The 24,372-nt window shown below is 41.6% G+C and overlaps 1 protein-coding gene across 5 annotated transcripts in view; it reads left to right on the top strand.

Moving 5' to 3' along the window:
* SZT2 (SZT2 subunit of KICSTOR complex) overlaps window positions 1–24,372 on the top strand; it is a 482,374-nt gene that overhangs the window by 226,746 nt on the left and 231,256 nt on the right. For all 5 annotated transcript variants that reach the window (XM_053693604.1, XM_053693601.1, XM_053693602.1 and 2 more), the window contains 9 exons: window positions 892–1,044; window positions 8,772–8,874; window positions 9,694–9,811; window positions 9,885–9,996; window positions 11,134–11,252; window positions 11,358–11,522; window positions 16,664–16,742; window positions 17,111–17,296; window positions 17,388–17,573. In XM_053693604.1, coding sequence (XP_053549579.1) covers window positions 892–1,044; window positions 8,772–8,874; window positions 9,694–9,811; window positions 9,885–9,996; window positions 11,134–11,252; window positions 11,358–11,522; window positions 16,664–16,742; window positions 17,111–17,296; window positions 17,388–17,573 — 1,221 coding nt within the window. The remainder of the gene's footprint in view (window positions 1–891; window positions 1,045–8,771; window positions 8,875–9,693; window positions 9,812–9,884; window positions 9,997–11,133; window positions 11,253–11,357; window positions 11,523–16,663; window positions 16,743–17,110; window positions 17,297–17,387; window positions 17,574–24,372) is intronic.

Below are 24,372 nucleotides of genomic sequence, written 5' to 3'. Positions count from 1 at the left end.
ATTTTCTGGATTTCCTTTGTTCAAAAGTATACCTAGGCAGGTGGTAGGAGCTAACTTCTGATTGGTGGCTGTACATATATGCTTCTTGTCATTGGCTCACCAATGTGGTCAGCTAGCTCCTACTAGTGCATTGCTGCTCCTTCAAGTAAAGGATACCAATAGAATTAAGCAAAATTGACAATAGAGGTAAATTGGAGGTAAATATATAGCAACAAAGTAACAAACCGTGTTAGAACACTTCCCTTTCAGTGGTCGCAGTCAGCCCCGGTTCTCCCAAGCCGTATACTGGAATAGGTCTTTGTGCAATAGGCGGTGCCGTGTCACTCAGGGAATAGAAAGCTGTCCAGGTGTCTTGCCTATCAGTCTTTTCAACCGTGTGTACCTCCCAAAAGAAAAGGATCCACAATAGTGCAGTAAATTCACAACCACGGTAGTCACAAATAGTATACTCACAGGGTTTAAGGGAAGAATGCCCGTTTATTTAAGCATCAACCCAACATCCATTTGGTACAGCTTACAACATTTATTAAAAGTTGAATAAAAGTTGATTAAAACGCATAGAGCTGCCTATTGCACAAAGAGGTAAATTAGAGTTGTTTAAAGAAGTATGCTCTATCTGAATCATAAAATAGCAGATTTGGGTTTTGTGCCCCTTTTAATATAAATGTATTGCAAACCTGTTTGCAAGGGGTAGACATAAGGTTATATGCAATCAGTAGTGTAATGATTAAATCCAGAGCATTTTCTTTTTGCACTTTTATGTCCTGTCACATATTGTATATCGCAATTTCCGTGTCCCTTTATTGATACATGATCTAGTAGTTTAAGGATATTAATACACCTTTATCCTTTGAGAGTGCATTTCTCTGATGCTGCGTTTCCTCTTCGTAGATTACTCTGGGGAAGAGAGTTACCAACCAAGAAATTATCTGGCAGCCACCATGCACTTTATGCCTGGACACTTTGCCTGTGACGTTGTCTGGAACACAGTTATCCACATACATCCACGCCTGAAGATGGGACCCAACATGGGGGTTTCCAGAGGTAAATATCCAACCAAGACATGTATAAAATGTTACTCTGTAACCAGGAATTACATTTAAAGGGACAGTCTAGTCAGAATTAAACGTTCATCATTCAGATAGGCCATGGAATTTTAAACAACTTTCCCATTTACTTTTTATTTTTATATTCTTTATTGAGATTTTCACAATAACAAGTCAGCAAAGTAGAAACAAAAAATATGATATAACATAACATGTTCAGCATCATTATCAGGTGATACAGACTGCCTCAATTATCACATTAAAGGGACACTGTACCCAAATTTTTTCTTTTGTGATTCAGATAGAGCATGCAATTTTAAGCAACTTTCTAATGTACTCCTATTATCAAATTTTCTTCATTCTCTTGGTATGTTTATTTGAAAAGGAAGAATTTAAGTTAAGATGCCGGCCCATTTTTGGTGAACAACCTTGGTTGTCCTTGCTGATTGGACAGCACCAATAAACAAATGCTGTCCATGGTTGTGAACCACAAATTTGCTGGCTCCTTAGCTTAGATGCCTTCTTTTTCAAATAAAGATATCAAGAGAACGAAGAAAAATTGATAACAGAAGTAAATTAGAAAGTTGCTTAAAATTGCATGCTCTATCCGAATCATGAAAGAAAATGTTTTGTTTCAGTATCCCTTTAAGTGCTTAAAATGAAATATTTTGAACGGATGGATGAGGATGGAGACCTCTGTATTCTTGTTAACCCATCATTGGCCAATTGAGTGTTTGAACTGTGTCCAGTAAAAATTATTATTGTGAAAGAAATCTATTTTTTGTTTCCTGAAAGATCCATAACCCTCTAAGGTTAGTAATTCTTCTATTCTAGATATCTAGAGTTTTTTTAGAGGGGGTTAAAGTTTTCTTCCAGTGTCTTTCAATTATAGATTTAGCCCCATTAGTGGCAATTTGAAACAGCGCTAATCTTAATTTACAGGTACCTGGGCATATGGCATTTAATAGGGCCTGAGCGAATTGGAGAGTAAAGTTGTCTCCAAACAAATATTTTTCCAATCCCTCAACCTCTTTCCATAAAGGTTTAATTGTACTGCATTCCCACCAGACGTGCAACATATTGCCAATACACCAGCATTCTCTCCAACATACGTTTGGGGAATGGGTAATAAAGGCATTATCTATCTTTTTTAAACAACAAACATTGTGAATTGGACTGTCTTTTTAATCCTCGTTATGCGACTTATGTAATAATGGTCGGTTTTGGTTTTCCCCTGGGCAGATGAAATAATATAATAAAATAAACTCACGGAGTTGACAATGCACCGTTTTCTAAACCATCAGCAGTTAGACATGTGCATATATTCGTTATTCATCATTGACATTTAGTTCCGACACCATATATATTAGAACAGAAGTGTATTTCTCTTACATGGTGTATCCAGTCTACGGATTCATCCTTACTTGTGGGATATTCTCAATCACTACAGGAAGTGGCAAAGAGAGCACACAGCAGAGCTGTCCATATAGCTCCCCTCAGGCTCCGCCCCCCCAGTCATTCTCTTTGCCGCTCTAACAAGTAGCATCTCCACGGGAGGGTAAAGAGTATGTGGTGTTAGATTTGTAGTTTTTATTTCTTCAATCAAGAGTTTGTTATTTTAAAATAGTGCCGGTTTGTACTATTTACTCTGAGGCAGAAAGTGATGAAGATTTCTGCTGAGAGGAAAAAGATTTTAGCATGTTGTAACTAAAATCCATTGCTGTTCCCACACAGGACTGTTGAGTACTGGAGAACTTCAGTTGGGGGGAACAGTTTGCAGGCTTAACTGCTTAAGGTATGCTCAGTCACTTTTTTTCTAACAAGACTTGGTAATGCTAGAAGACTGACAGAAATCCCCATGTGGGAAGGTAGGCCATATTCTCAGACTCAGTATAGAAGGATGGCTTAGTTAAAAGGGCTTAAATCACTGGTGGACACTGTTATGGGGAAAATCGATTATTTTTTAATATAATCTGATGTTTGCACAAGTGTTTATCATGTTTGGAACACTTTATAGGTTTTTTTTTACGCCTGGCATAATTTTAGACACCGAAATTGACTCAGGAAGGCCCCACAACTCCGGAGTGAAGAGGGAGGGGGCCTAATTTTCGAGCCTCAGTTGCGCAGTTGTTTTGCAAGTCAGCTTCATGCAGCTTCACATGTAGAGTCCAGAGATTGCAGAAGGACTTCAGGGAGGCTTGTTTTCGTTCCAAAACTAATCCCCAAGGAAGGTAGGGCCACAGCAGAGACTGTGGCATCGTGCTGTAGTGTGTTAAACCGGTGGCAGCTTCAATTTGTTCCGGTTTGGGCAATAAGGGGTTAATTGGCTTGAAACTTGGTGTGCAATCTTTTCAAAGCATCAGGATCATATGGTGTAAATTTCATAAAGATCGGATTTTTTTTGAGATTTGGTAAAAAAGTGAGTGCTTTTTATTATTTAAAGGCACAGTAACGTTTTTTCAAAAAGTGTATTTTTTTGTATTTAAGTGCTATCTAAGTCTGTCTAACATGTCTAAGCCTACAGATAGACCCTGTTCTATGTGTTTGAAAGCCATGGCAGTACCCCCATTGCATTTGTGTTTAAAGTGTGCTAAGGTATCTAAACATTTTAATGACCATGCAGTGACACTTAAAAATGTAGCCCAAGATGATTCTTTGACGGAAGGTAATGAGGATAGTCCTCCTTCCTCTCCCCATGTGTCTACACCAGTTACACCCGCGCAAGCGTTGCCTAGTACCTCTAGCGCATTGTGCCCTATTACATTACAACAATTAGCAGCAGTCATGGATAATTCCCTTGCGGCATTTCTATCCAAACTGCCAGTTTTTCCAAAAAAGCGTGATAGCTCAGTTTTAAGAACGGAGGATGAGCAATCAGAAACTTTGGATGATTTATCTGTAGTACCCTCACAACACTCTGAAGTGACAGTGAGGGATGGTCTGTCCGAGGGAGAAATTTCTGACACAGGAAAAATTTCTCAGCGGGCAGAGTCAGATTCATTAGCGTTTAAATTTAAGCTGGAACACCTCCGCGTCCTGCTTAAGGAGGTTTTAGCTACGCTAAATGATTGTGACCCCATGGTGGTCCCAGAAAAATTGTGTAAAATGGACAGATTTTTAGAGGTCCCTGTATACACTGATGCGTTTCCGATCCCAAAGAGGGTGGCGGATATTGTGACTAAGGAGTGGGAGAGACCAGGTGCACCTTTTGTTCCCCCTCCTATCTTTAAGAAAATGTTCCCCATAAATGACCCCAGGCGGGACGCGTGGCAGACGGTCCCTAAGGTAGAGGGAGCAGTTTCAACACTTGCTAAGCGTACAACTATACCAATAGAAGACAGTTGTGCTTTTAAAGACCCTATGGATAAAAAATTGGAAGGTTTGCTGAAGAAAATGTTTGTTCAGCAAGGTTTCCTTCTTCAGCCAATTGCCTGCATTATTCCTGTAACTACTGCAGCGGCTTTTTGGTTTGAGGCGCTGGAGGAGTCGCTTCAGAGGGAGACTTCATATGACGAAGTCATGGATAGAATTAATGCTCTAAAGCTGGCAAATTCTTTTATCACTGATGCCGCTTTCCAATTAGCTAAGTTAGCGGCGAAAAATTCAGGTTTTGCCATTATGGCGCGAAGAGCGCTTTGGCTCAAATCATGGTCGGCTGACGTGTCGTCCAAAACAAAGTTACTAAACATTCCTTTCAAGGGAAAGACCCTTTTTGGTCCCGAGTTGAAAGAAATTATCACGGATATTACTGGGGGGAAGGGCCATGCCCTCCCGCAGGATAGACCGTTTAAGGCCAAAAACAAGGCTAATTTTCGCTCCTTTCGCAACTTCAGGAGCGGACCTGCTTCAACCTCTGCTGCAGCAAAGCAAGAGGGTAACGCTTCACAGCCCAAAACAACCTGGAAACCCTTGCAGGGCTGGAATAAGGGTAAACAGGCCAAGAAGCCTGCGCCTGCTACCAAGACAGCATGAAGGGGTAGCCCCCGATCCGGGACCGGATCTAGTAAAGGGCAGACTTTCTCTCTTTGCTCAGGCTTGGGCAAGAGATGTTCCAGATCCCTGGGCATTAGAAATTGTGGCTCAGGGGTATCTTCTAGAATTCAAGGACTCTCCCCCAAGGGGAAGGTTCCACATTTCTCGTTTGTCTTCAGACCAGACAAAGAAACAGGCGTTCTTACGCTGTGTAGAAGATCTAATCAAGATGGGAGTGATACACCCAGTTCCAATTGCAGAACAAGGACTTGGATTTTACTCAAACCTGTTTGTAGTTCCCAAAAAGGAGGGAACTTTCAGGCCAATCCTGGATCTAAAAATTCTAAACAAATTTCTCAGAGTTCCATCTTTCAAAATGGAAACCATTTGGACAATCTTGCCGATGATCCAGGAAGGTCAATATATGACTACCGTGGATTTAAAGGATGCGTACCTACATATTCCTATCCACAAAGATCATCATCAGTTCCTAAGGTTCGCCTTTCGGGACATGCATTACCAGTTTGTGGCCCTTCCTTTCGGGTTGGCCACCGCTCCAAGAATTTTCACAAAGGTGCTAGGGTCCCTTCTAGCGGTTCTAAGACCGCGGGGCATTGCAGTAGCACCTTACCTAGACGACATCTTAATACAGGCGGCGTCTTTTTCACAGAGCCAAGGCTCATACGGACATTGTTCTGGCCTTTCTAAGGTCTCACGGGTGGAAGGTGAACGTCGAAAAACGTTCTCTGTCCCCTCTCACAAGGGTTCCCTTCCTGGGAACACTAATAGACTCGGTAGAAATGAAAATTTTTCTGACAGAGGTCAGGAAGTCAAAACTTTTGAATACTTGCCGAGTTATTCATTCCATTCCTCGGCCTTCTGTGGCTCAGTGCATGGAGGTAATCGGTTTAATGGTTGCGGCAATGGACGTAGTCCCTTTTGCCCGAATTCATCTAAGACCACTGCAACTGTGCATGCTCAAACAGTGGAATGGGGATTATGCAGATTTGTCTCCTCAAATACAAATGGACCAGAAAACCAGAGACTCTCTTCTCTGGTGGTTGTCTCAGGATCACCTGTCTCAGGGAATGAGTTTCCGCAGACCGGAGTGGATCATTGTCACGAACGATGCCAGTCTGTTAGGCTGGGGTGCGGTCTGGGACTCCCTGAAAGCTCAGGGTCTATGGTCTCGGGAAGAATCTCTTCTCCCAATAAACATTTTGGAACTGAGAGCGATTTTCAATACGCTCCAGGCATGGCCTCAACTAGCGGAGGCCAAATTCATCAGATTTCAGTCGGACAACATCACGACTGTAGCGTACATCAATCATCAGGGAGGAACAAAGAGTTCCCTAGCGATGAAGGAAGTAACCAAGATCATCAAATGGGCGGAGGATCACTCCTGCCATCTATCTGCAATTCACATCCCAGGAGTAGACAACTGGGAGGGGGATTTTCTGAGTCGTCAGACTTTCCATCCGGGGGAGTGGGAACTCCATCCGGAGGTTTTTGCTCAGCTGACCCAGCTATGGGGCATTCCAGAATTGGATCTGATGGCGTCCCGTCAGAACACCAAACTTCCCCTTTACGGATCCAGATCCAGGGATCCCAAGGCGGCATTGATAGATGCTTTAGTAGTGCCTTGGTCATTCAGTCTAGCTTATGTCTTTCCACCGTTTCCTCTTCTCCCTCGGCTAGTAGCCAGAATCAAACAGGAGAAGGCTTCGTAATTCTGATAGCGCCTGCGTGGCCACGCAGGACTTGGTATGCAGACCTAGTGGACATGTCATCGGTTCCACCATGGAAACTGCCATCGAGGCAGGATCTTCTAATTCAAGGTCCATTCAAGCATCCAAATCTAGTTTCTCTGCAACTTACTGCTTGGAGATTGAACGCTTAATTCTAGCTAAGCGTGGGTTCTCTGAATCAGTTATAGATACTCTGATCCAGGCCAGAAAGCCTGTCACCAGGAAAATTTACCATAAGATATGGCGGAAATATCTTTGTTGGTGCGAATCCAAGGGTTAATCGTGGAGTAAGGTTAGGATTCCAAGGATATTGTCCTTTCTCCAAGAAGGATTGGAGAAAGGTTTGTCAGCTAGTTCCTTAAAGGGGCAGATATCTGCTCTGTCTATCCTGTTACACAAGCGTCTGGCAGCTGTACCAGACGTTCAGGTGTTTGCACAGGCCCTAGTTAGAATCAAGCCTGTCTACAAACCTGTGGCTCTTCCATGGAGTCTAAACTTAGTTCTTTCAGTTCTTCAAGGGGTTCCGTTTGAACCTTTACATTCCATAGATATTAAGTTATTATCTTGGAAAGTTTTGTTTTTGGTAGATATTTCTTCTGCTCGAAGAGTTTCTGAATTGTCTGCTTTGCAGTGTAATTCACCCTATCTGGTGTTCCATGCAGATAAGGTTGTTTTGCGTACCAAACCTGGTTTCCTTCCAAAGGTGGTTTCTAATAAGAATATTAACCAGGAAATTATTGTTCCTTCTCTGTGTCCTAATCCAGTTTCTAAGAAGGAACGACTGTTACACAATCTTGATGTGGTTCGTGCCTTAAAATTCTATTTAAAGGCAACTAAAGATTTCAGACAAACATCATCTTTGTTTGTTGTCTATTCTGGTAAGAGGAGAGGTCAGAAAGCGACTGCTACCTCTCTTTCCTTCTGGCTGAAAAGCATCATCCGATTGGCTTATGAGACTGCTGGACAGCAGCCTCCTGAACGAATTACAGCTCATTCCACTAGGGCTGTGGCTTCCACATGGGCTTTCAAGAATGAGGCTTCTGTTGAACAGATTTGTAAGGCAGCGACTTGGTCTTCACTGCATACATTTGCCAAATTTTACAAATTCGATACTTTTGCTTCTTCGGAGGCTAATTTTGGGAGAAAGGTTTTGCAAGCAGTGGTGCCTTCCGTTTAGGTTACCTGACTTGTTCCCTCCCTTCATCCGTGTCCTAAAGCTTTGGTATTGGTATCCCACAAGTAAGGATGAATCCGTGGACTGGATACACCATGTAAGAGAAAACAGAATTTATGCTTACCTGATAAATTACTTTCTCTTACGGTGTATCCAGTCCACGGCCCGCCCTGGCAATTAAGTCAGGTTCAAATTTATTTTGTAAAACTACAGTCACCACTGCACCCTATAGTTTCTCCTTTTTCTCCTAACCGTCGGTCGAATGACTGGGGGGGCGGAGCCTGAGGGGGGCTATATGGACAGCTCTGCTGTGTGCTCTCTTTGCCACTTCCTGTAGGGATTGAGAATATCCCACAAGTAAGGATGAATCCGTGGACTGGATACACCGTAAGAGAAAGTAATTTATCAGGTAAGCATAAATTCTGTTTTTGTCAGATATTTTGAGTTACTCTTGTGCTGTAATTTTGGTGTTGATGGAACTATCGAAATGATGGAAACCACTGGTAACTTTATTATTATAAAACAAAGAATAAATATATGCCGCAGTTAATTTATGTTTCCATCTGAATTTCTTGCTCACTTTTTTTTTTTAAATGATGCATCTCTATGGAAATGAGACCTTATAAAATAGAACCGTAAAGGACTTTACTTTTAGCGCCAACGTTAAAAAAAAAAATAACTAGTAAGAATTAATAGAAAGACACTAAATATTTACATTTCATCCTGCAGTAATATAAAGATCAATAATGGTATTGTGCGGCTTAGGGTTTAACCTGGTAAAGTGCTTGTGGTTGTACATTAGCTACTCACAGTCTCCCTTTATTTCTGCAGCTATCCAGTCCCTGAAGACTGTGCTCAATCCCTTTTCTGTTGTAAACAGGAAAAACATGTTTGTTTATCAGGAACAATCCACAAAATCTGTCTTCTATCTCAGGTGAGCATCTCTTTCTCTCCCAGTTTTCCTGAATAATACAGCTGCAAAAATCAGGGGATTAGTTTTTTTTACTGTTAGCATTTTTGAAGTGTACGTACAGACACACACATAAAATATATTTGAGATTGCACTACTTAAATGGACAGTAACATTATATAAAATGTTTAGTTATATGTAATGAAGCAGCTGTGCAATATATTTCTATTATTTATTGTCCCTCTTTTCATGTAATTTAGCGCTAAAAAAATGGCCAGTTTCTAATTCTACAAACTTGAAATGCACCTGCTGATTTAAGGCTAACCATGCTACATATCTAATCCTAATTGTCTTTAACTGATAACAGCTGTAAAACAGAGCACTTTATACTAACGTTATGACAGTGACTAGCTTTGTTGTCTGCAGACTAAAGCCAGACTGGCTTCTCCCAGTAAGGCAAATAGTGAGTTAAGTTTGACCTTTAAAAGTAATTGTCGTAAAAAGGATGTTAACTTGCTTTAAAAACATTAAGACTTGTCTGATATGGTATTCTATAGCAACACAACAGGAATGTCTTGTAATTACACGGTGCTTACTGCCCCTTTAATAGTCCAGAGAGGCTGGAATGCTTTTTGTGGAATTCAGATGCTTGGAACTCATATATGCTTCACAGTAATTCATTAATTTGTCCAGTAGATCATTTATATCTGCCCCTAATTGGTAACAGCAAATTAGTTAAGGTAAACAACATTTAAGACAATTTTCAAGAGGTATATCCCTGAATTGCAAAATAATGCAATTTGTGCTATATATGTATCATTTGTTGTTTGCTTATCATCTCAGGCTGTCCGAGACTTCAGTTGCTAGCAGACAATGTGACATGGATTTTGCTCAGTCTTTGACGTCACGTTCTTTAGCTCTTTCTCGTAGTCAGGAACCTATTTCATCAGAGGAGGTTACTGTAAGTTATCAGACACAACACGATAGGAAAGGAATATCTGTGATCCTCATACACTAATTTTATAATCTTACAGGGCAGTCGCTTGTCCCTAGACCTTCTGTCTACTCGAAGTTCAGACTCTACGCGTCCCGTGGGACAAACAGACAAACACATCCTACTGTTGGTGCACGGAGTGGGGGAAGCAGGTGAGGTCTTCCACACGTCACACACATCCCGGATCGACTCTATCCATGAAATTCAAAATACTTTATTTCAAAATATTTTTATGATACAATGTTGGTATTAATGCATAAAATAAAAAAAGAGGGAGTGGTCAATCCCGTGCAAACTAATGTGTTTTGGGACCCATATTCATAGAATAACACTAAATGGCACCCAACATTTTTAAATGCTACATCATTGGCAGATGAGGGTGACAAGAGACAGCGATACTCTTTAAAAGGACGTTGTACATTGTTTTCTATCATGCAGATGAAAGAACAGCATTTAGTAAGTAAAAGCTGTTTAACCTGAAACTATATCTCATACTGCAGCGTTGTTTTTGTATTTCCTACTAATCCTCGGGGGGTGATAAAGACTGCTCCCTCTGCCTTATTGGTGGAAAGGGACACACACCTCTGCAAGTATGACAACAAAACGCTGATTTATCTAGGCCAGGGACAAGAGTTTTCCAAAAACTAATGAAATGCAAAGTATTTTAAAGTTCCCTCTTTTAGATGAAACAAAGAACAAAGTTGACCATATTGTCCTTTTAAAGCTACTTTTAGTTTTAATAACAAAGTAAAGACGTACTTTGAGTAGCCAATATTGTGTGTTTAAAACAGTCTTTGCATGTTTTGTAAAGGATAAGTTTAAAGGGACATTCCAGCCAAAATTCGAATTCACATTAATGCATTTCAGTTTTGATTAGAAGCATATTTGTAATATACATGCATTAGCTAAAATGCTTCTAATAAAAGCTATAGCTGTTTCAAAAGTGTATTTAAGTATGCACCGTGCACCAGCATTTTAAATACAGCACATGCTCAGAGAGCCTAAGGTGCTTGTACCATCTGGTAATTTGTTAATTGCTGACATGATACAAGCCCCACTGGTGCTCTCAGCAGCTGTAGTATTTAAAATGCTCCACATGCATGTGCACTTTCTTTATTAATGTTACCTGATTTTACCATAATTTAACTATTAGTATTTCAACCCCCTTACCCACAGCGACTGGAGTGGAGTAAATTGTAATGTCAGAGGAAATACAGAGAGAGTTGTGAAGCAAACACAATGCAGTGTTCTTGTAGGAAATCCAACCTTTGTTCTTATTGACTCCTCAGGTTCAGAAATCACTGACGATTTGGTAAAATCGCTCCGTAAACGCCTGGATGAGGCCACACTGGATATAATCACTGTAATGCTGCAGAGGAACTGCAAATTGACACCAGCCGATGTAGAGGTATGAAGCGCAATATTCTACCTGCTGCTCAGCATTGTGGTGCAACAAAGTAACTTGTTAGCCATGCTAAGTAAGGTTCCCTTAATCTTTTTCACCTCTCTTTAGTTTATTCAACCCAGGCGTACGCCACACACAGAGGTGCTGCTGTTTACTGTTCCTCAGTCTGCCCTGCCGTGTCTCCAAGCCCTGGCGTGTTATCTGCGTCAGAACCTTCTGATCTTCCTGCATACACCGAAATACACTGACAGCAACGGAGAGCATCATTTTCAGGTATGCATCAGCTGGCTAAGATGAAGCGGTGCACAGGACCGCAGCGGTATCTAAACTAGAATACGTCTGTGTTTGCTGTCATCGGATTATGTTTGCTTGTGAATATAGAGCTGCTCTGTTTCAGGATTCTTAGCAGGGGCCGTTCATTAGAGACCTGAAACACAGATGATTTCCTTCATGACTCAGAGCATAGAGCAAACCATTGTAAAAACTTTCTAATTTACTTCAATTATCTAATATGCTCAGTTGTCTTTGTAGGGTAAATGTCAGGTAGGGATTTAGTTTATACAGTATATTGAACCCCACTAATGAATCAATATCTAGCATAGAAACTAAATATCTCTATCTAGTGGTGGGGGGTGCTCAATGCCTTAAATATACTAGTAACAAACAGAGAAAAAGGGCACATACAAAGCACTCAGCTCCTGAGCCTACCTACCGTAGGTATAATTTTCAATGAAGGATACAAAGACAACTAGTAACAAACAGAGAAAAAAGGGCACATACAAAGCACTCAGCTCCTGAGCCTACCTACCGTAGGTATAATTTTCAATGAAGGATACAAAGACAACTAGTAACAAATAGAGAAAAGAGGGCACATACAAAGCACTCAGCTCCTGAGCCTACCTACAGTAGGTATAATTTTCAATGAAGGATACAAAGACATCTAGTAACAAACAGAGAAAAAAGGGCGCATACAAAGCACTCAGCTCCTGAGCCTACCTACTGTAGGTATAATTTTCAATGAAGGATACAAAGACATCTAGTAACAAACAGAGAAAAAAGGGCGCATACAAAGCACTCAGCTCCTGAGCCTACCTACTGTAGGTATAATTTTCAATGAAGGATACAAAGACAACTAGTAACAAACAGAGAAAAAGGGCACATACAAAGCACTCAGCTCCTGAGCCTACCTACTGTAGGTATAATTTTCAATGAAGGATACAAAGACAACTAGTAACAAACAGAGAAAAAGGGCACATACAAAGCACTCAGCTCCTGAGACTACCTACTGTAGGTATAATTTTCAATGAAGGATACAAAGACAACTAGTAGCAAACAGAGAAAAAGGGCACATACAAAGCACTCAGCTCCTGAGACTACCTACTGTAGGTATAATTTTCAATGAAGGATACAAAGACAACTAGTAACAAACAGAGAAAAAGGGCACACACAAAGCACTCAGCTCCTGAGACTACCTACCGTAGGTATAATTTTCAATATAGGATACAAAGACAACTAGTAACAAACAGAGAAAAAAGGGCCCATACAAAGCACTCAGAGTAGAACAAATCAGGAGGGAGAGTCCTCATCAGGCTATATTAAAACGTAACCTTTTATAAATAGTACAAAATAAAAATGAAGGGTGTAACATATACACATGATAAAACTTGGATTAAAAAGCTAGTTAGCTAGAGAGTCCCAGAGTCTGGAAAAAACCTACAAATAAACAAGTGAAAACGCTAGAAGCAAATTAACTATAAAGAGGACTTTGTCCTCACTGCAATATATCTAACAAATGTGAGCGTAACACGCGTGGAAGTCCTGGTCACGAAGCCATAAGCCCAATGATTAGAAAGACCAATATGCCAGACAGGGACTCAGGTAACACGCATGCTACGCTCACATTTATTAGATATATTGTGGTGAGGATGAAGTTCTCTTTATAGTTAATTTGCTTGTAGCGTTATCACTTGTGGGATTCTCCTTAAGCATTTGCTTGGTCAATTTGATATTAACTCATTTTTTCCATTCTCTGGGGCTCTCTAGCTAACTAGTTTTTAATCCAAGTTTTATCATGTGTATATGTTACACCCTTCATTTTTATTTTGTATTATTTATTAAAGGTTACGTTTTTTTTTTAAATTGTTTTTATTGAGGTTTCAAGACAAAAATATGGTAAAGACATACAAGCAAATAGCATCCAATCCAAAATATTGTCCAATATTCCAGGACACATGGTGTCTGTAAAGTACATAAAGCAAACTTAAATGAAACCTCATTTTAGGATTCTAGGATTCCCCCATTAGACAAAAGACCACTCTTGGGCCTGTACAAATTTGTGTGACATAGAGAGGGGGGATTAATAAATCTCAAAGACCACTCTCGGGCCATGATGATAATTCTTCCTACTCAAGGTTTTAATAAACTAGATACTAGCAATGGCAATAAGAGTACCATAACTTGCAGAGTTAATAGTATTGTATAACGGTCAGATCACACACAGCACTTCAACAGAGCATGGAAACTAAAGGTTACGTTGTGTATATATATATATATATATATATATATATATATATGTTCTGTGGAGCACATAAATCCCTAAATAATTTGCTTGTATAAAACAACTCTAAGCTAGTACTTAACATTTATCTAGGTAAATCACATAACATGGGTAGCGAAGTACCGAAACTTATAAAATATAGAAAGAATTTGATATATAAGAGCGCTTGCTCTGTGTTACACTTTGGCATAATTTTACCAACCTTGGAGCATTAATAGTCTCACATATAAATAAATATATAATATAGGAATGAACTCTGAAACTAGCACATAGAATATATAGACTGCATCGTATAACAGGTTAAAGGTGAAGATATAGTACTAGGTCACTGACCACTAAGTGCTGAGAGTTTCTGATAACATAAAGGTATAAACACATAAACACAATGCCCCATCTAAACAGTGCAAGGAGTTGTTCTATAGAGGCTGACTGCCACAAATATAGGCCAACTGCTATTTCTTATCTGGTCTAAGAATATAATGCATGGAAAGGTTGTCTATACGGTACCCATCCAGCTATGTACAGGCAGTAATTTTATATTTAGAGGCAGTATGCCTGATGGGTACAAAGACTGACCTAATCTATATAGATAGCCATCCATGCATAATTTAAATTGGAAGTTGTGGGTATGTTGCTCTAGGGACATATATAGGACAAAATAGGAGCCCTCCGACTTGATTTATAGCAAAGTTAGGACATATGGAGGGTGGTAGAAATAACTAGCTTCTTGGTCCTAAGGTAACTATGTATCTTCCAAAGACTAAACAGAATGCCTTGTTAAGTGAGATGGACTTAAGTAATGTTAAAGGTATACACTCCATGCTATGTCTGGATGGCTAGAACACCAGCTAAAGTAGCATATCCGACCACTAAAAAAATAAAATAAAATAAAGTTAAAGTTGTTTGCTCATAAACAGATATATAGGTATCAATACAATCCCATGCTATCTCAATATCCCTCAATAACCTGGATTGTTATAACATGATAGATTTGGATCCACATACGGAAGCTGTGGGGAGTTTAATATCAATAACTAAAATTGAGTTAAACGTACAGTAACATCTCAGTGTGAATCCAATTAGCCACTGACCTAAGGTATGTGGAGAAAATCTTAAAACATTGAAACAGTACCTAAAAAGCATGCGTGAGCCTACCAACCAAGCAGGCATGAAACGGTTAGTTTCCCACTTTCCAAACATTTTATATTATATAGAGGGGCGATAAAACAACAATAAAAATAATAAGGAGAATAAAAAAACATAAAGGTACAATATGATCACAGAATTTGGAATTACTCCAAATCAAACTTTTTGCCCTCTTTGATACATTTTTCAAAGGGCAATGTGCGGTTCATATATAAGTCCTTCAGCCGATCCCCTGTTTGTGTCTCAAAGTCATGGTGTTAATGAGGGTTCCCTCAAGACTTTTTACCCCCCATTGAGCGGACCCTGTCAGGAGCAGATCTCTCTCAAGTGATGTTACCTCCAACGGCAACCCTCTGGTGGCTCTGAAAACAGTTCTAGTTTGTCTCCAGAGTTCTGCTTGTGGGGGATCGCCTCAAGCTCGGGGAAAATGACAAGCTTATCAGACAAGGTTGCGCTCACCGGCCCTCCCGCGATCGCCCGCTTCACGGAGGAGCTCAGTGGCATCGCTCTCAGTCCCGGTAACTTGTCAGGGTATATGCTTACAGCAAAAGAGAGAGTCCCTGGTTTACTGGCTTGGCGGTTCAGCGTTGTCTCAGGAGGGGCCTGCACTTGGGGTGAGGGTTCTGTGGAATCTGGAATGCTCACTTGAGTTCCGGCATCTTCCTTCACTTTTCCAGGTGGTTCTCTGGGTTTGACATGCCGGTGTCCAGCCTGCGCTGCTAGCGTGTGTAGACTGTCCCATTCAGCAGACCAAATCTGCAGCAGTCGCTCATGATGGTCATCAAGTAAGCGGATAAGTTCCTCAAGTAACAAACTGGCATTGGGCTCCATCAGTTCTGTTGCGAGTGTGTGTGTAGCTAGAGAGTCGTTCAATCTTCCCTTTTCTGTAATAAAATACAAGTATGGCACTATATAGGACAGGTTGATACAAATTGTAGATATGGGAACATCATCTGGCAGTCCAACTGAGACTGCTTTCTTCGGATAACCGGGGAGGGTGCCGAGGCCTTGTATTTAGGCCGCCGCCCTAGGCCTTGGCGGTCTGGATCAGAACTTCAGGTTCATAGAATCAACAAATCTGGTATCATTCGGTTCAGGAACACATAATACACATATAGGTATTCTAATTTTCCAGAGATGCAGCATATATCTGGTTATAATCGGCGGATTGACCAGATCTCACCCAGAGCTTCTGATATTGCATCCTATCATGGACGCTGCCCAGACACGCCCCCTAAAGGTTATGTTTTAATATATTTTGATGAGGACTCTCCCTCCTGATTTGTTCTACTCTAAGTGCTTTGTATGGGCCCTTTTTTCTCTGTTTGATACTAGTTGTCTTTGTATCCTTCATTGAAAATTATACCTACGGTAGGTAGGCTCAGGAGCTGAGTGCTAGCTGCTGATTGGTTGCTGCACATATATGTCTCTTGTTATTGGCTTAAATATTTGTTCAGCTAGCTCTAAGTAGTGAATTGCTGCTCCTTCAATACAGGATACTAAAAGAATGAAGCAAGATTGTTAATAGAAGTAAATTGAAAAGTTGTTTAAAAATCTATGATCTGTCTGAATCACAAAATAAATGTTTTGTATTTTATGTCCCTTTAAGGTGACCACAAAGCTGAATATTTAAGATGGCACTCATGGCGGACCTCGTCTATTATAATGTACTCTTTTTTTGTATAAAGTGACCCTTCTGCTTCCTTTACAGCACTATTATCACAGCTCACTCCCTGAACAAGATCTCTTTCTGTATAATAAACCCGGAGGGCAAGGCACGGGAGGCAAAGGTAAAGAGACTCATGGGAGAGTGCTATGTTTTGGGCTAATGTACAGATGGTTTGTCGCAGTAATGTCTACTTAGGCAATGTATGTGACACAAATCGTAATGAGCTCACAGATATGTGGGGTGCACAGAGAGGAGGGGGCTAGGGGCAGAGAAGCTAAGCATTTTGTGTGTTGCAAGTGGGGGAGCTAGAAGTTGGAAAGAGCAGTTGAGGCGCAGGTAAAAAGTGTTGCTTAGCTCTAAAGCCCTGTTATTGTGAACCTTGCCAGGACATAGTATCATTCAGTACATGCTTCACTCTAAATAGTAACACTGAGAAGTGCCTACATTATAAAGCCAAGTCTCTAATGTCTTAATTATATTTCCTCTTAGGTATTGCTTGTATTGCTCTGTCCTTTGTTGATCAGCATGGGGCCCTGATATCACAGGCATATGTGGATAGGCCCATACCACCTCTGCTGTCCTCCCCTGCATCAGCAGATCTGCTTAAGGCCAGCACATTTGATTCTCTCACAGAAGTGAACAGATTTTTGCCTGGCTCCAATGCTAAGGAACAAGGTACAATTCGCCTATTTCACTTCTCCCCGACCTCTCAGGCTGTTTTCTCTTTCATCTTGTTTAGAATCAGCCTATGTTTGTTATTTTCTAGGATCTGTTACTTTGGTGCGCTTTGATGTGTGGGAAAAAGGAAACATAAGTTCTTCCCAGTTATCGGAGCGACTGGGCAACTGCTTGCGCCACGCCCTCTGTGATGTCATCATAGAATTCCATATACTTCAGATGCCTCTGTGTGAAGACACACTCAGCCCAGTGGGAAATGATTCTGCTATAAATGGTGAGGGGTTTTCTGAGGATACGTGATTGTACAAATAAGTGCAGATCAGTAGCACATAACTTTGTGTGCACCCTGCACCTAATTTTAGTTTATTCCCCAGTTGTGAATATAGGATGTATTTTGCAGAACTTTTATCTATACTTTATACCGCCAACTTGTCATGTTAATGTTATTCTATACTGAAGCATTTTTGTAATATAAAATGTTTAATTATACGTAGTTGCACAGCTTTGCAATATACTTTCACTATTTATTTATTTCCATAAGGCAGGGAGAGTCCACAACTTCATTCTTTACTGTTGGGAAATACAACACCTGGCCACCAGGAGGAGGCAAAGACACCCCAGCCAAAGGCTTTTAATATCGCTCCCCCCTTCCCCTATCCCCCCAGTCATTCTTTGCCTTTTGTCACTAGAGGAGGATGGCAGAGAAGTGTCAGAAGATTTGCATAGTCCTTAATGGGTTTGTTCCCTTCAAGAGAGGACTGGAGTTTTAAGTTATCATATAAACCTCTCAGTGAGAGTATTAATAAAAGTTAGAATCTGGAGATACAGGGAAAGTTTTTCTGCTAAGCCATCCAGACTGTCTTCTCTGCTTGTTATTCCACACTCAAGTCCCTGTCAGAGCATCGCTACATGTCACACTTGAGAGGCTGTATCTGTTCCACAGAACGGATCCTGGAGGGTAAGTCTGTGTTATTTTCATATAGCAGGGACGCCTTATATAGGGTCACACAGTGTCTTCTCTATTCCTCATTAGGATCAAGGGTTAATATCTCCTCAGTGGGGGTTTATCGGGAACAGTTTGGGGAGCTTATATACTGCTTTAACTCTTGTAAAGATATTTTCAGGGCTCATTTAGACTGTGTACTTTTGGCTGGAACAGGCAGGTTTCACTTTTACTTTTGTGAGTTGCGCAGCTCCTAATAGCTTTGTGCACTTTTTCATAGCAGGGGAGATCCTGCCTTGCGCACAATGTGACCAGGTGCGGCTTCATTCACAGACAGTACTCCTGAGGAGCGTTTCTTGCTAAATTGTCTGGGTCTAGGAGGTGGTGAGTGCCCCAGCCATTGGTTTTGTAAAGGTGACTTTCTATATTCAAAACGTTTATTTTTGTATCGTTTTATTCTTTCTACTGTGGGATTGCATACCTACTATGGAGGACTCTAATAATATGTTAGAAGGTTCCACTACTTCTGTAGTTCTTAATAACACCTGCTTATATTGTGAGGAGGCTGTGGTTTGCCCGCCTGCTCAATTTTGTTCCAATTGCCCGGGTACCGTTTTAAAATAAGAAGATATACAGGGAGTGCAGAATTATTAGGCAAATGAGTATTTTGACCACATCATCCTCTTTATGCATGTTGTCTTACTCCAAGCTGTATAGGCTCGAAAGCCTACTACCAATTAAGCATATTAGGTGATGTGCATCTCTGTAATGAGAAGGGGTGTGGTCTAATGACATCAACACCCTATATCAGGTGTGCATAATTATTAGGCAACTTCCTTTCCTTTGGCAAAATGGGTCAAAAGAAGGACTTGACAGGCTCAGAAAAGTAAAAAATAGTGAGATATCTTGCAGAGGGATGTAGCACTCTTAAAATTGCAAAGCTTCTGAAGCGTGATCATCGAACAATCAAGCGTTTCATTCAAAATAGTCAACAGGGTCACAAGAAGCGTGTGGAAAAACCAAGGCGCAAAATAACTGCCCATGAACTGAGAAAAGTCAAGCGTGCAGCTGCCAAGATGCCACTTGCCACCAGTTTGGCCATATTTCAGAGCTGCAACATCACTGGAGTGCCCAAAAGCACAAGGTGTGCAATACTCAGAGACATGGCCAAGGTAAGAAAGGCTGAAAGACGACCACCACTGAACAAGACACACAAGTTGAAACTTCAAGACTGGGCCAAGAAATATCTCAAGACTGATTTTTCTAAGGTTTTATGGACTGATGAAATGAGAGTGAGTCTTGATGGGCCAGGTGGATGGGCCCGTGGCTGGATTGGTAAAGGGCAGAGAGCTCCAGTCCGACTCAGACGCCAGCAAGGTGGAGGTGGAGTACTGGTTTGGGCTGGTATCATCAAAGATGAGCTTGTGGGGCCTTTTCGGGTTGAGGATAGAGTCAAGCTCAACTCCCAGTCCTACTGCCAGTTTCTGGAAGACACCTTCTTCAAGCAGTGGTACAGGAAGAAGTCTGCATCCTTCAAGAAAAACATGATTTTCATGCAGGACAATGCTCCATCACACGCGTCCAAGTACTCCACAGCGTGGCTGGCAAGAAAGGGTATAAAAGAAGAAAATCTAATGACATGGCCTCCTTGTTCACCTGATCCGAACCCCATTGAGAACCTGTGGTCCATCATCAAATGTGAGATTTACAAGGAGGGAAAACAGTACACCTCTCTGAACAGTGTCTGGGAGGCTGTGGTTGCTGCTGCACGCAATGTTGATGGTGAACAGATCAAAACACTGACAGAATCCATGGATGGCAGGCTTTTGAGTGTCCTTGCAAAGAAAGGTGGCTATATTGGTCACTGATTTGTTTTTGTTTTGTTTTGTTTTTGAATGTCAGAAATGTATATTTGTGAATGTTGAGATGTTATATTGGTTTCACTGGTAAAAATAAATAATTGAAATGGGTATATATTTGTTTTTTGTTAAGTTGCCTAATAATTATACACAGTAATAGTCACCTGCACACACAGATATCCCCCTAAAATAGCTATAACTAAAAACAAACTAAAAACTACTTACAAAACTATTCAGCTTTGATATTAATGAGTTTTTTGGGTTCATTGAGAACATGGTTGTTGTTCAATAATAAAATTAATCCTCAAAAATACAACTTGCCTAATAATTCTGCACTCCCTGTAGTAAGAAGGGAGCTAAATCTGCTATTAACCCTAGCGCTGTTAGTCCCTTTGAGCCATCAATCTCTCAGTATTCTGTGAACCGAGAGATTACTACCCTTTCTACCCTAACTGCTTCACATGCAGTTCCCCGCGGCACAGCTATTTCTCCTTCTGGAGGGGGCCTTTTTACTGTGGACTTCACTGCCCAGTTACAATCGGCGGTGTCCGTGACCCTGAGTGCCCTACCTATCTCTGGGAAACGTAAGAGAAAGATTAAACACAGTTCTCCAGTTTTAGATTAATCTAATTTCCAATCAGATCTAGCTTGTTATGTCCCAGCTTTCCGAGGATGAGTTAACCTCTGTGGCGTCAGAGGGTGAACTTTCGGAGTCAGAGACTTCTATTACTAAATCTCCTCCAGCAGAGGAACCCTCCTTTAGATTTAAAATTGAACATCTGCGTTTTTTACTGAAGGAGGTCCTGTCTACGCTAAAAGTTCCAAAGGCTAAGCTACCTGAGGAACCTAAGATCCCTAAGTTAGATAGGGTTTATGAAGACAGGAAGGTCCCACAAACTTTTCTGGTCCCAGTTCGTATGGCGAACATTATTAGTAACAAATGAGAAAGAATTGGAACATCGTTTTCTCCCTCGGCTACTTTTAAAAAAAATTGTTCCCGGTCCCTGACTGTCAATTAGAGCTGTGGGGCTCCATCCCTAAGGTAGATGGCGCCATTTCGACGCTAGCTAAGTGTTCTACTATCCCTCTTTAGCTCTTCCTTTAGAGAACCTATGGATAAGAAGTTGGAAACTTTCCTAAGTAGAATGTTCCAACATGCAGGGTTTTTATTTCAACTGGCGGCAGCAGTGGCCCCAGTGTCCGGGGCTGCCACCTACTGGTGCAATTCCCTGTCAGGACTTATTGAGATGGAATTTCCCCTCGAGGATATTCAGGAGATAATTAAAGCTTTAAGAGTAGCTAACTCTTTCATCTGTGAGGCGAATATGCAGATTATTTGCCTGAATGCTAAGGCTTCAGGTTTTGCGGTCCTAGCCCGCAGGGCTCTCTGGTTGAAGTCTTGGTCTGCTGATATGACTTCTAAATCTAGACTCCTTTCTCTTTCTTTCAATGGGAAGATTTTATTTGGACCAGGTCTGGACTCCATCATCTTTACAGTTACTGGAGGGAAAAGTGACGTCCTACCTCAGGATAAGAAGAACAGACCTTAGGGACGGTCTTTTTTAGGGACAGTCCTTTTGTTTGGACAAATCCCAACAATCACAATCTTCATCCAAACAGCCCAAGAGCACTTGGAATCCTGCTCAGTCCTGAAACAAGTCCAAGCAGACAAAGAAGCCTGCCGATAACAAATCGGCATGAAGGGGGAGCCCCCCGGGCACGGATCGAGTAGGGGGCAGATTGTCGGTTTTCTCAGACACTTGGTTTCAGGATCGTTGGGTTCTGGAGGTCGTATCTCAGGGATACTGGATAGGATTCAAATCTCATCTGCCCAGGGGCAGATTTCTACTCTCCATACTGTCTACAAGACCAGAGAAGAGGACAGCCTTTTTAGATTGTGTACGGGATCTATCCTCCTTATTAGTAATAGTTCCGGTACCTGCATCAGAAAGCGGTCTGGGGTTCTATTCAAATCTCTTCGTGGTTCGCAAAAAAGAGGGAATTTTTTGTCCAATTCTGGACTTGAAGTGCCTATACAAATTTCTTTGTGTCCCCTCTTTCAAGATGGAGACTATAAGATCAATCCTTCCCCTGGTTCAGGAAGGACAGTTTATGACTACCATAGATCTGAAGGATGCGTACCTTTACGCTCCGATCCACAGGGATCATTTCTAGTTCCTGAGATTCGACTTTCTGGATCAACACTTTCAGTTCATAGCACTTCCGTTCGGCTTAGCTACTGCTCCAAGGATATTTACAAAGGTTCTGGGGCCTCTTCTAGCGGTTGCCAGAACCTGGGGTATAGCAGTAGCTCTTAACCTGGACGATATCTTGGTACACGCACCATCTTTTCATCTAGCAAGGGATCACTCAGCCTTTCTTCTAAGTCTTCTTTGGTCACATGGATGGAAGATAAACTTGAAAAGGAGTTTGCTTACTCCAAATACCAGAGTGAATTACTTGGGCGCAGTTATAGACTCGGTGTCCATGAAGATCTTTCTAACAGATCAGAGATGTTGCAAGCTATCAACAGCATGTCTTGCCCTCCAGGCCTCCTTGAGACCTTTGTGGCCCAGTATATGGAGGTGATTGGACTCATGGTGTCTTGTATGGGCATCATTCCCTTTGCCAGATTCCATCTCAGACCTTTACAGCTATGCATGCTGAGACAATAGAACGGTGACCATTCCGATCTTTCACATCAGATAGTTCTGGACAGCCTTGCGAGAGACTTGATCTCTTGTTGTCTCTGTCAAGATCACCTGTCCCAAGGCACATGCTTCTTGAGACCGTCCTAGGAGATTGTGACTACGGATGCCAGTTTATCCAGCTGTGGAACCGTTTGGGGTGCCAGGAAGGCACAGGGGCTGTGTACTCAGGAGGAGTCCACTCTTCCGATCAATATATTGGAACTCCGGGCAATCTTCAATGCTCTGAGGGCTTGGCCCCTCCTGGGTTCGTCCCAGTTTATCAGATTCCAAACAGACAATATAACTTTGGTAGCCTACATCATCAGGGAGGAATGAGAAGTTCCTTAGCGATGAGAGAAGTATCTCAAATCCTAGAATGGGCAGAGGCCCACAACTGTATGCTGTCAGCGATCCACATTCCGAGTGTAGACAACTGGGAAGCGGCTTCCTCAGCAGGCAATCCTTTCGCCCAGGGGAATGGTCTCTCCACCCGAGGTCCTTGCAGAGATATGCAGCAGATGGGGGATGCCGGACATAGACCGCATGGCCTCCTGTCACAATGCCAAACTACCCAAGTACGGGTCAAGATTGATGGATCCTCAAGCTGTTCTAATAGATGCTTTAGTAGTTTCATGGAGGTTCAGACTCGTATATCTCTTTCCTCCATTACCGCCTCTCCCTCGTGTAATGGCCCGCATCAAGCAGAAGCATGCATCAGTGATTCTAATTGTTCCATCCTGTCTGCAAAGGACTTGGTTCGCAGATCTGGTGGGGATGTCTTCATCTCCTCTGTGGAGGTTACCTTGTTGCAGGGACCTGCTGATACAGGTTCCCTTCCATTAGCAAAATCAAGATTCTCTGAGGCTGACTGTGTGGAGATTAAACGCTTAGTCTTAGCCAGGAAAGGTTTCTTTGAGAGTGTCATCGACACTTTGATTCAAGCTCGTAAGCCAGTTACTCAACGCATCTATCATAACGTGTGGCAGACTTACCTGCACTGGTGTGAGGAGCGTCGTTTTTCTTGGCATAAGGTTAAAGTTGCAATGAATTTTATCTTTTTTTCTTGGATGGACTGGAAAAGGGTCTATCTGCTAGTTCCCTGAAGGGACAGATATCGGCCCTGTCTGTGTTTCTGCACAAGAGATTAGCTGAGCTTCCGGATGTGCAGTCCTTCGTTCTGACTAGGATCAGACCTGTGTTTAGAAAGATGGCTCCACCATGGAGTCTCAATCTTGTTCTTCGTGTGTTGCAGCAGGCTCCATTTGAGCCCATGCATAATGTTGACATTAAACTGTTATCTTGGAAGGTTTTATTTCTATTGGCTATTGCCTCTGCTTTCAGAGTCTCCGAGATTTTGTTTTTCATGCCGATAAGGCGTTTTTTACGTACTAAGTTAGGTTTCCTTCCTAAGGTAGTGTTAGATCGCAACGTTAATCAAGAGATTATTGTTCCTTCCTTGTGTCCCAATCCTCCTTCGGTGAAGGAACGTTTGCTTCACAATCTAGATGTGGTTCGTGCTTTGAAGTTCTACCTTCAGGCTGCTAAGGAGTTCAGACAATCTTCATCTTTGCTTGTCATCTA

The sequence above is a fragment of the Bombina bombina genome, chromosome 10 (genome assembly GCF_027579735.1).
Source record: "Bombina bombina isolate aBomBom1 chromosome 10, aBomBom1.pri, whole genome shotgun sequence".
Lineage (NCBI taxonomy): Eukaryota > Metazoa > Chordata > Amphibia > Anura > Bombinatoridae > Bombina > Bombina bombina.
This window is presented reverse-complemented; position numbering and strand designations above follow the sequence as displayed.